The following is an 11016-nucleotide window of genomic DNA, read 5'->3' as shown; positions in this document are numbered from 1 at the left end:
TTGACCTGTGCTAGCTGACCTGTACTAGTTGACCTGTACTAGTTGACCTGTACTAGTTGACCTGTACTAGTTGACCTGCACTAGTTGACCTGCACTGGTTGACCTGTACTGGTTGACCTGTACTAGTTGACCTGTACTAGTTGACCTGTACTGGTTGACCTGTACTAGTTGACCTGTACTAGTTGACCTGTACTAGCTGACCTGTACTAGTTGACCTGTACTAGCTGACCTGTACTAGTTGACCTGTACTAGTTGACCTGTACTAGTTGACCTGCACTAGTTGACCTGCACTGGTTGACCTGTACTGGTTGACCTGTACTAGTTGACCTGTACTAGTTGACCTGTACTGGTTGACCTGTACTGGTTGACCTGTACTAGTTGACCTGTACTAGTTGACCTGCACTGGTTGACCTGCACTGGTTGACCTGTACTGGTTGACCTGTACTAGCTGACCTGCACTAGTTGACCTGCACTAGTTGACCTGTACTAGTTGACCTGTACTGGTTGACCTGTACTGGTTGACCTGTACTAGCTGACCTGCACTAGTTGACCTGTACTGGTTGACCTGTACTGGTTGACCTGTACTAGTTGACATGTACTGGTTGACCTGTACTGGTTGACCTGTACTAGTTGACCTGTACTAGTTGACCTGCACTGGTTGACCTGCACTGGTTGACCTGTACTAGTTGACCTGTACTGGTTGACCTGTACTAGCTGACCTGCACTAGTTGACCTGCACTAGTTGACCTGTACTAGTTGACCTGTACTGGTTGACCTGTACTGGTTGACCTGTACTAGCTGACCTGCACTAGTTGACCTGCACTGGTTGACCTGCACTGGTTGACCTGTACTAGTTGACCTGTACTGGTTGACCTGCACTAGTTGACCTGCACTGGTTGACCTGTACTAGTTGACCTGTACTAGCTGACCTGCACTAGTTGACCTCTACTAGCTGACCTGCACTAGTTGACCTGTACTAGCTGACCTGCACTGGTTGACCTGCACTGGTTGACCTGTACTGGTTGACCTGCACTGGTTGACCTGCACTGGTTGACCTGTACTAGTTATCTTAGTTACCTCTGAGCAGAGATGACGTGGGGGTAAAGCGTTCCGAAGAGTCGGACGGCGGAGGCGGTGAGAGCGACGGGAGGAGGAAGAGGAGCAGGAGCTTCATCGCTTGTCTCACACAGACTGAAGACGTCGTTGTCCAGCGAGGCTCCTCCCACACTGCTGCCGTGGAGCTACACACACACACACACACACACACGTCACCACAGAGTTCTGTGCCATACACAGTTAGCATCCCGTTAGCATCCCGTCACCTGCTCCTCGATGTATCGGTGGTCGGTGGCGTGGAGCGCGGGGCCGACTAGCTGCAGGTCGTCCTGGTGACAGAGGGGGGGCAGCAGGGTGAGCTCTGAACAGGGCTGGTTCAGGTTGTCCTGACCGGACAGATCTGAGACCAGCTGGTTCATCACCAAACCAAAACTCTCTGCAGGAGGAGGAGAGGAACAACTGAACACACAGGAACTCAAGAAAGACACGGGAAACATTATAGTGCTGTGTTTTATTAGACAAGAAAATAAAACATGAAAGATCTGAAGGAAAGAAAGAACAAGGAAGGAAAGAAAGAAAGAAGAAGAAGAGCGAGAGAAGGAGGCGTGTCGTTACCTTGGTAGGTGTGAGGAGGCAGCAGAGCGAGCAGCTCGTAGACCCTCAGTCTGTAGACCAGAGACCAGCTGAGAACTGAACCTCCATAAGACCTGAGGAGAGACGGCAGTCTGGGGACACACACACACACACACACAGATGAAGGCCTCAGGTATAGAACAGGTTCTGGTTCTGAGTGTGTTCTCTGGTGGGACTCACCTGGTGAGCAGAGCCACAGCACAGACCAATGGGGTGAGCAGACGGTTGATGATGTCATCGGTGACCAGCTCCCTGCAGTGCAGCAGCAGGTTCTTCATGGCTGCTCAGACACGACAACACGACACGATGTTTGAGTGATTTGTTGGTTTACAGGTGATTTAATGTCCTCAATCAATACTTCAAAGCAGGGACTCAAACTCAAGGCCCGCGGGCCGAATCCGACCCGCCGCCTCATTCTATGTGGCCCACGAATCCACCAGCAACACAATAAATAAAGAGTTACATACAAAAAGTTGAGAATCTAACAATCTACAACACATGAAATACTTCACATGTGCAAACACACCCTCGAAAGGATTTTAAGCTTTGAACAAAGTTATTGTAATAACTTGTTTGATGATATTTGTAATATGTGATATTTATTATTTTAATAGTTTGATCTTTGATAGAGTCATGTGTGTTTCTGAACCCTACATTAAAAGGATTTAAGTTATAATAACAGAAATGTGATTCAATATATTTTTACACTTGAATAAACAATAATGAAATGCAGAGACAGTTATTTAGCGACATGTGAGGAGGAGTTACATTCACACAGTCTGACATTTACAACCTCTGAGGACGTGATGCTGATGAGGCCCAGAGTGTTGTTTTTAACAACCAGTGAACAGGAAGTGAGCATATCTGGACTGAGGAGTGACGTAGAGACCTGTCAATCACTGTGTAGCCCCGCCCCTAAAGCATCCCCTGCTTTATGGTCTGTGTGACTCTAAATGGACCATCATTTACTAAATGAACATCATGCTGTATTGAAGAAGACTTGAAACTAGAGATTGAGACCATAAACTCATGTTTACAATGTTTACTGAGGTAATAAATCAAGAGAGAAGTAGAGTCATTTTCTCATAGACTTCTATAGACCAGAGGAGTCGCCCCCTGGTGGACACTAGAGAGAATGCAGCTTTAACACATGAAGCTTTGGAGAACTTTAAAGAAGCGGAGGTTGTCTTCTGGTATATTATGAGTAATTCTTCACAGACTGACAGGTGTTGGGCACACTGACCACTGAGCGCCCCAGCACGTCCCTCCAGCGTAACCTGCCACGTGAAGTAGTCCCCTCGTCGCAGCTCCATCTCCTGCTCCCTCAGAGAGGCAGGAAACACACAACGGCACAGGAGGAGGAGACGGGGGAGGTGGTGCTCCACGACAGCTGGGCCTGGACACACACACACACACACACACACACACTCACAGATTAAAGACATCAGCTGTAGTGCTAGTGTGTCTACAAGCTGTTGTCAATAAAGTTTTACCTAAAGTGATGAGAGAGGAAATGAGCAGCCAGCCGGCCCGAGTCCTCTGTAGAGAGATACGACTGTTCTGAGAGGCTGAACGCAGGAGGTCTTCAGCCAGAGACAGAACCACCTGTACACACATATACACACATATACACACACACACACACACACACATATATATATATATATATACACACACATAATACACATTTACACAGATGCACACGGCGTAGGTTTTACCCACCGTGCCTCTGGAGTGTGGTATTCCCAGGGGGCAGTGCTGCACCGCGGCCACCAGGGCGGCGACGGCGGCCCCGTACCCGACCACGGCCTCGGGGGAGGACTTCAGCGCCACCAGACGCTCGGTGCAGCGGTCCAGCAGAGAGCAACACTGAGACGGCACCGCGACGGCGACGCAGCGGAGACACCAGGCAGCGGCCAGAGAGGAGGAGGAGGACGGGTGGAGGAGGACGGAGATCACCGTGTCCACCAGGGCTGTAATAAACCTTTAATAGTAAATAAACTGACTGCAGTTACTCACAGTGTTCGTCACACATGATGTGTTCAACACGATCAACGGTGTAGTTTCAGTTAAAGTTCACCTCCTCTGATCCCAAACCTCCTCCTGAATCATTGGTACTGATGTGTGTGTGTGTGTGTGTGTGTGTGTGTGTGTGTGTCAGACCTGTGCTGCTGTCGGAGAGGAGGGGGGCGGCGGTGGATCCCAGACCCTGAATGAGTCCTCCCAGTTCCAGCAGACAGCAGACCAGCACGTGTTGACTGGAAGAGACGTCTGCAGACGAAACCCTGGTCTCTACGTTCCCTTCAGTCAGAGCGCAGTCTAGAGAGAGAGAGAGAGAGAGAGAGAGAGACAGAGAGACAGAGAGAGAGAGAGAGAGACAGAGAGACAGAGAGACAGAGAGAGAGAGAGAGAGAGAGACAGAGAGAGAGAGAGAGAGAGAGAGAGAGAGAGAGAGAGAGAGAGAGAGAGAGAGACAGGCAGGTGAGTCTACATGTCATGTGACGTATCAACTCTTCTTCTTCTCTCTGCTCACCGACGGCTCGTTGCTGCGTTGCCACGGCGGTGCAGATGTGTTTGGCTGCGTTGCTCTGGGCCTTCTCCCCCAGCAGGGAGCTCACGGTGCTCCTCAGGATGAAGGAGACGCAGCGACGAGTCACCGCGGCGTCACCCGCCGTCTGAGTGGCTCTGAGGTGAGACGCCAACTCCATCAGGAGGGACAGGAGGACGGGGAAGTTCACCTCCAACCAGGAGGAGCCCAGGAGGGAGACGAAGAACACGCAGGACTGAGGAGGAGCGGAGGAGGAGGAGAGGAGGAAGGACAAGAGAGGAGAATCAGAACCATACAAGGAATGAGGAGCGATGACGGTTAGAGGAGCTCTAACCGTCATCGCTCCTCATAAATATAGAATAATAACTCGTCTCCTTCTCGCCTCCTTACCTGAGTGACTCCTATGCGGACCTCCTTGCTGACGGAGCTCGTCCCCTTCAGCATGTCTCCTCTGGCTCTGAGGAACCCCGCCCCCCCCCTCAGGAACCCCCCCGACAACAAATCCATCGCCTCCTCCAGGGAGCTCCGGCCCCGCCCACTCTGCCTGAGGGCTGCTGGGAAAAAAACAAGAAGAAGAAAGATTTGTTGTCACCGCCTCACATGTGGAGCATCTACGAGGTGTTTACGTTCTACTACAGAACCACGGAGAACGCATCACAGGTGAGCCTCTTTGTGCTAAGCTAGGCTAAAACACAGCTCCTTTAAAAGGTTTCCTAAACCCAGGTTGTGGTTCAGTTTGTGGTCGTGGTCGTGTTTCTGGTCGTGGTTCTGGTTTTGGTCGTGGTTCAGTTTGTGGTTGTGGTCCTGGTTGTGGTTCTGGTTGTGGTCCTGGTCCCGGTCTTACCGGTGGGCTGTCGTGGCTCCACAGCAGCAGCCAGCAGCGTCCCCAGCAGTCTGGAGACGGACACTCTGACGCTGTAGTTGGATCCGTCCAAAGCTCTGAAGCACAGCGTGGACACGTTCTCCAGCTCACTGGTCCACAGGAACACCGCCTCCCTCTGGAGCTCCAGGAGACACTGAGGAGGAACCAAAGAGACTCTGGATCACATCTGCATCCGGTGAACAGGAAGTGACCACATCTGGACTGAGGAGGAGTAGAGGAGCAGAGTCGCCCCCTGGTGGCCGCTGGTCGTTACCTCGGCGGCTGCTCGGCGTACGGCCATGGATCGGTCCGTCAGACAGGTCCTCGCCGCCTTGTAGACGTCACGGTGACACGGCGCGGCGCTGACGCCCAGACCTCTCAGGATCTTCTCCAGACTCTTCATGGTCTCATAGCGACCCTGAGACTGAGGGAGGAAGAGGAGGAGTCACCGGTTACATCCACAAGAAGTCCACCACATTCACACCTCAAATAAAAGGCCTGAACTACTTACTATCACTAGAATAAAGAAGAGGAGGAGGAGGAGGAGGAAGAGGAGGAAGAGAAAGAGGAGAAAGAGGAAGAAGAGGAGGAGACACTGCTCCTGGAGCTCCTGCTGGTCCTGAACCAGACAGGAGCCTCAGACTCAGCACTGAACAGACCTCAGCGCTCTTCATGGCCTTCAGCAGGTTCATCAGAGTCTCTTTGAAGGAGCCGAGCAGCAGCCGACCGAGCTGCTCGAACACGGACCCCAGAACAGTGATGGCCGCCCTGCAACGCATCAACACAACTCGTCAACGCCGTGACCGCGGCCTGGAGCCTCAGCTGTTCCTCAACACGTCCAGACTCACAGTCGGGTGGGGAGTCCCGACGGAGAGTCGTCTCTGCCGCGGATGATGTCATTGCACCTGTCCACCAATAGGCTGGCGGTAACGGGGTCTCCCAGGCGGTACAGCAGGGCCAGGCAGTGGGCCAGCAGCCAGCGGGTCGGCGGGCCGGGGGAGCCAATCAGAACGCCCGAAAGCTGCTCGGTCAGACGCCGCTGGTTGTGCCTGACGTCGGCCTGGAGGGGACGACACACATTGTGATGTCACGAGTCATGTGATGGTGATGTCACGAGTCACGTGACCTCTTTAATAACCTGCAGCTCTCACCCGCTCAGCAGCAGGAAGCAGCTTCTTCAGGTGGTTCAGCCACTCAAAGACGAACGCCGCCCTCTGGTGGTCACCCAGCTGACTGCACGCCTCCTCGTTCAGCAGGAGGCTGTGGGCTCGCTCCATCGTTGACCTCCTCTGGTTCTCCTCCTCTCCTCTCAGTGAGGGAGAGATCTCCTGTCCTGCTCTGTCATTCTTCTGAATCCTGTCAGACACAGAGAGGAGGAATCAAAACTGGAAACAGGAAACTACATTCATCACTCAGAGCTTTGCTCTCTTGTATTATTTCACAGACATGTGACTCGTGAGCTGACAGGTGATTGGTCGGTTTGTCCCTTTAAAGCAGGAGGTCAAACTCCTCTTCACTCTGGGCCACATCAGCATCACGGTCGCCCTCAAAGCGCCGGTTGTAAATGTCAGACTGTGTGAATGTAACGACTCCGGGTTAGTGTTTGACTCCCTCAGTTAACCCTTCAGCCTCCTTCATGCTGCGTTCAAGTGTCGCCCTGAAGGAGAAAAACCAACCTGGCAACAACAAGACGTGTTTAAAGGAAACAGAACTGTCTTCGTGTCCCGTTGAGCTGACAGGAGGAGGAGGAGGAGGAGGAGGAGGAGGAGGAGGAGGAGGAGGAGGAGGAGGAGGAGGAGGAGAGAAGCTGCTCATTAATTATTCAACAGCTCATCTCTGTTTCCTCTGAAAACCTCTAAAAATAACATCTGTCCACAGACAACGTGTGTGTGTGTGTGTGTGGTGTGTGTGTGTGTGTGTGTGTGTGTGTGTGTGGTGTGTGTGTGTGTGTGTGTATTAATAACTGTTCAGTTTTTCATATTCAACATGAATCTGCTCTAAATGAAACATAAAAGATCAAAGTGACTCTTTGAACATCAAACAAACATCTATTGTTGTTGTTAAAGATGTTTATGAAATAAAGAACAGTAAATAAATAAATAACGACTCATTAAAGTTTACAAAGAGTCCAAACAGAAGTCATTAAATATAAAGTTAAAGAGATATTCAACACTTCATCTGTATTAAATAAATATCAGATCACTTCTTTATACTGTTACATTACACATTATGTCTGTACTACAGATGATTCTGTTAGATTGTATAATATCTATATATATCTATATATATATATAGATATATATAGATATTATATTATATTTAACAGTTAACAGTATTTTATATATTACATGTTGAAGTCTGTATTTTCTGATGTTTTTACTGTATTTTGTAGTAACTTGGTTCTCTGAGGACTAACATGACAGAACAACAGAAACACATTAAAATGTATTTTACGTCACTTATACTTCTATTAGCTCGTGAGCTGGTTTATTAAAACCTGCAGTGTGAGTGTTAGTCTCGAGACATAAAACATAATTTATGTTTTAAACCAGCCTGTTAGCATCGGTGGCTAACCGGGTTAGCTCACGTTTAGAGTTTGTTTACAGACAAATAACGAGATAAAAACGGGACTTTTTTTACCTGCTGGTTTCCGTTAAATCCGGTAACGCGAACGGAAACCCGTTGGTTAGAAAAGAACCGAGCAGAAAGTTTATTTCTGTTTATTTTGATGCTCTTAACGTCACCGTCAGAACCGAGCAGCGGAGACTCACCGACAAGTCAGCGGAAATACACAAAGAACACATCCGGTTATTGTTTTTCAGCATAAAACACAACATGTTTGAAAAAAATCTATATTTTAATCATAAAGAAGAAGAAAAGTCCACTCGGACTGAGCTACTGCCCCCAAAATATCCCCTCGTTTACATTCAGTTTTATTTACTTATTAATTTAATACATTTATAAATATAAATGTTTAAATAGATACTTATTTAATAAAGTAACTGTCTATCTACACTGTTTTCATACTTTGTACTTCAACTGCTGTACAACTATTTCCCTTTGGGATACATTTAGTTTGTTATACCTTGAAAGCATATCTGACTGTTCAATATGTATATTCTTATTGTTCATTTTAATTATTAATATTAATTATTCATTTTATTAAAGTTGCGCAAAATCTTCAACTGGAATTTATTTACTGTTTTAATTTCAAATACAACATTAAAATGGTGCCAAACAACAATCTCTATTATGATTTCCTAGTTTTGATTTAGTTTAACATGATTTTGTTGCGACTTTGAGGTTGTTTCACAAAACGTTTGCTTTAATCCTTTAGGATTGACACTTCCGGTCGTGCTTATTGACGCTGCTTTAACGGTCCCGCTTGTGCTTTCAGGTCAAGTCACGAATCATCGAGCACGGGCACGCCAACAACAAACGCATTGTGCTACTCTTACCCTGAAAGAGGTCTCCCAGGCAAGACCTCCTTCACTAGAGAGACCAACAGAGTTCTGGGTCGCGAACTTCCACCAGCTTGTTTTGTTTCATAACAATAATAATAATAACAATAATAATAATATCAGGTGTTTGATTGTGTGAGGGACGGATAAACCGGAATAAACCCAAATATTCACCACAGCAACTCTGGAAGTGCTTATACTGCTGACAAACACAGCCACGTGTATATTATATTATATATAAAGATATATATTTATATAAGATCAAATAAGATTCTCTTTTATTAGTCCGTAGAAATTGACCACATTCCAGCAAAGTGCAACAAGAAGAGACATCAGTCATCAAAACCAGTGTAATACTTCATGTAGTGACCGCGTTGCTAATAAAACGTCACCACGGTTGCTGAAAATGTTTGTTTAGACGCGTGCCCAAGAACGAATTCCAGTTCCAATATAAGCTATTTTTATTTTCTACCCCACTGATTATATACCTGTGGCCCCGTTCACCCCGGCACTACGCCCCCATGTGGTGGGAGGTTGTACGAAAACAAAAACAACAAAATGGCTCTTACACATAAGTTATAAAGCAGTTAAGGTTTAATAGATAAAAAGAAAAACACTTAAAGAGGATATAATGGGACTGACTGGTTGGGTTCACATCATTGACTATATGAAGTAAGAAACATGAAGTAATGATTATATCTCACAGTGGTATAGCCTACATTGATATTTGTAGTAGTACTTCTCTAGTAATATTTGCCACTGACTGGAGGCTTTATCTGGGCGATGTTGTGGTTCTGAGTCGGTCGAGCTTAGTCATAAAATATCAATAACGTCCGCAACAGATATTGAGATGTGCCTGTCAGTCCGCATAAAGGGCTCCAACCGCCCTGATGAGTCCAGGACGTCCGGTCGATAGTTGAGCAGCGGATCTAAAGCAGCACCATAACGGACTAGAAGTTTCTACCGGTCCGTTACCGCCGCGTTTCACCGGATAAACAAAGTCCCGCTGAGTTCTTCGGTCATTCTAAGCTAAGCTAAAATCTAAAGGCTAACACCGAAGCTAACGGCTAGCAGTCCCGCGATGTTCGGCTGTCTAGTCGCCGGGAGGTTAGTGCAGACGGACGCGACGCAGGTCGCCGCGGACAAGTTCGTGTTCAACCTGCCGGACTACGAGAACGTGAACCACGTGGTGGTCTTCATGCTGGGCACGGTGCCATTTCCCGCCGGTACGGGCGGAGCCGTTTACTTCTCGTTCCCGGACCCGGTGAGCGGAACCGGCTCCGTGTGGCAGCTGCTCGGCTTCATCACTAACGACAAGCCGAGCGCCATCTTCCGGATCTCCGGGCTGAAGGCCGGGGAGGGCGGGGCGAACTTGTTCGGCTCGTCCTCCTCCTCCTCCGTGGCCCAGGTGGGGGTCTCGGTGGAGCCTCTGGACCAGCTGGCCCAGCAGGTCCCGGTCTCCTCCTCCTCCGTCTCCATCACCGCGGACTCCTTCCTGCAGTTCGCCCAGAAGACGCTCGACAGTTTGTACAACTTCGCCTCGTCGTTCGCCGTGACGCAGGCGCAGATGACGCCGAACCCGTCGGAGACCTTCGTCCCGTCCAGCTGCGTCCTCAAGTGGTACGAGAACTTCCGGAGGAGGCTGAGCCAGAACCCGAACTTCTGGAAGACCTGAAGCTCGAGACTAGTGTCCACTGTGCCTCCTGTTATTACAATAAAGGTTATTCAAAGCGCCACACATTCATAATAAAGACAATGATTCCACTTCATTTACCTTTAACATCATGACGAGCTGAATGTGACATTAATTTAAAGTATTATGAAGGAAAATAAACATTTTATAAACTCTGATGCTGTTCTCTCCATAAATGATTCTTTAATCTGATTAATCTACAGAACCTTCTAGAACCTTCTAGAACCTTGAACGGGATCAAAGTTCTGTGAACCACCAACACTTTGTGGACTTTGAATAAAGTGACGAGACGTTACAGTTCTTAAAATAAATAAAGATGTAATATATGTATATGCTAGCGCTGGGCAAGTTAACACGTTAACGCATTCATTCATTAACGCAGACAATTATTTTATCGCACGTAAACGCAGTTTTTTTGTAATTATTAAGTGACATTGTTAACACAAGAGGCAGCGAGCGGTGAACAGCTGTTTGTGTGGCGTCTCTTCCTGTTTCCTTCCCCTACATTCCCCTGGGTCCTAAGTCCCTCCACGTACAGCTTCTCATCACCCTCTATGTACCAACGTACATTTATAACAAACACCACACATGTTACGCTAATCAGCGTAGCATAGCGTCTGACCAACATACCAACAAATAAATGATTCATTTAAATTATTGTTTAGAGTTTTTAAAGTGTTTAGTTTGTAATATGTATAATAATCATATCATTCAGTTATCACTACTGAGAGTTTAACAAACATTAAAACATGACGTAGATAGG

General features: G+C 47.7%; 2 protein-coding genes across 3 annotated transcripts in view; one reads left to right on the top strand and one right to left on the bottom strand.

The window, feature by feature from the left end:
* The window catches only part of heatr5a (HEAT repeat containing 5a), a 22926-nt gene extending 15051 nt beyond the window's left edge, over positions 1-7875 (bottom strand). For both annotated transcript variants that reach the window (XM_079174938.1, XM_079174939.1), the window contains exons 1-16: positions 7740-7875; positions 6251-6455; positions 5948-6159; positions 5759-5867; positions 5374-5523; positions 5082-5253; positions 4628-4791; positions 4223-4472; positions 3853-4008; positions 3412-3662; positions 3183-3294; positions 2933-3085; positions 1870-1969; positions 1672-1781; positions 1323-1492; positions 1078-1241 (exon numbers count right to left, since the gene is read on the bottom strand). In XM_079174938.1, coding sequence (XP_079031064.1) covers positions 1078-1241; positions 1323-1492; positions 1672-1781; positions 1870-1969; positions 2933-3085; positions 3183-3294; positions 3412-3662; positions 3853-4008; positions 4223-4472; positions 4628-4791; positions 5082-5253; positions 5374-5523; positions 5759-5867; positions 5948-6159; positions 6251-6376 — 2399 coding nt within the window. In that variant the 5' untranslated portion in view covers positions 6377-6455; positions 7740-7875. The remainder of the gene's footprint in view (positions 1-1077; positions 1242-1322; positions 1493-1671; positions 1782-1869; positions 1970-2932; positions 3086-3182; positions 3295-3411; positions 3663-3852; positions 4009-4222; positions 4473-4627; positions 4792-5081; positions 5254-5373; positions 5524-5758; positions 5868-5947; positions 6160-6250; positions 6456-7739) is intronic.
* Positions 7876-9455: 1580 nt separating this feature from the next.
* On the top strand, positions 9456-10400 carry hikeshi (heat shock protein nuclear import factor hikeshi). The gene has a single exon (XM_079174944.1). The coding sequence runs from the start codon at positions 9642-9644 to the stop codon at positions 10233-10235; it is 594 nt and encodes a 197-aa protein (XP_079031070.1). The 5' UTR covers positions 9456-9641; the 3' UTR covers positions 10236-10400.
* The last annotated feature ends 616 nt before the right edge of the window (positions 10401-11016 follow it).

This window comes from Pholis gunnellus (assembly GCF_910591455.1).
Source record: "Pholis gunnellus genome assembly, chromosome: 15".
NCBI classification, from domain to species: Eukaryota; Metazoa; Chordata; class Actinopteri; order Perciformes; family Pholidae; genus Pholis; species Pholis gunnellus.
Note: the sequence above shows the minus strand (reverse complement) of the source record. Positions and strands in the feature narration are given on the sequence as shown.

Excerpts from the sequence above, each read along its gene's own strand:
- hikeshi (XM_079174944.1), top strand. The coding sequence starts at position 9,642 with ATGTTCGGCTGTCTAGTCGCCGGGAGGTTAGTGCAGACGGACGCGACG.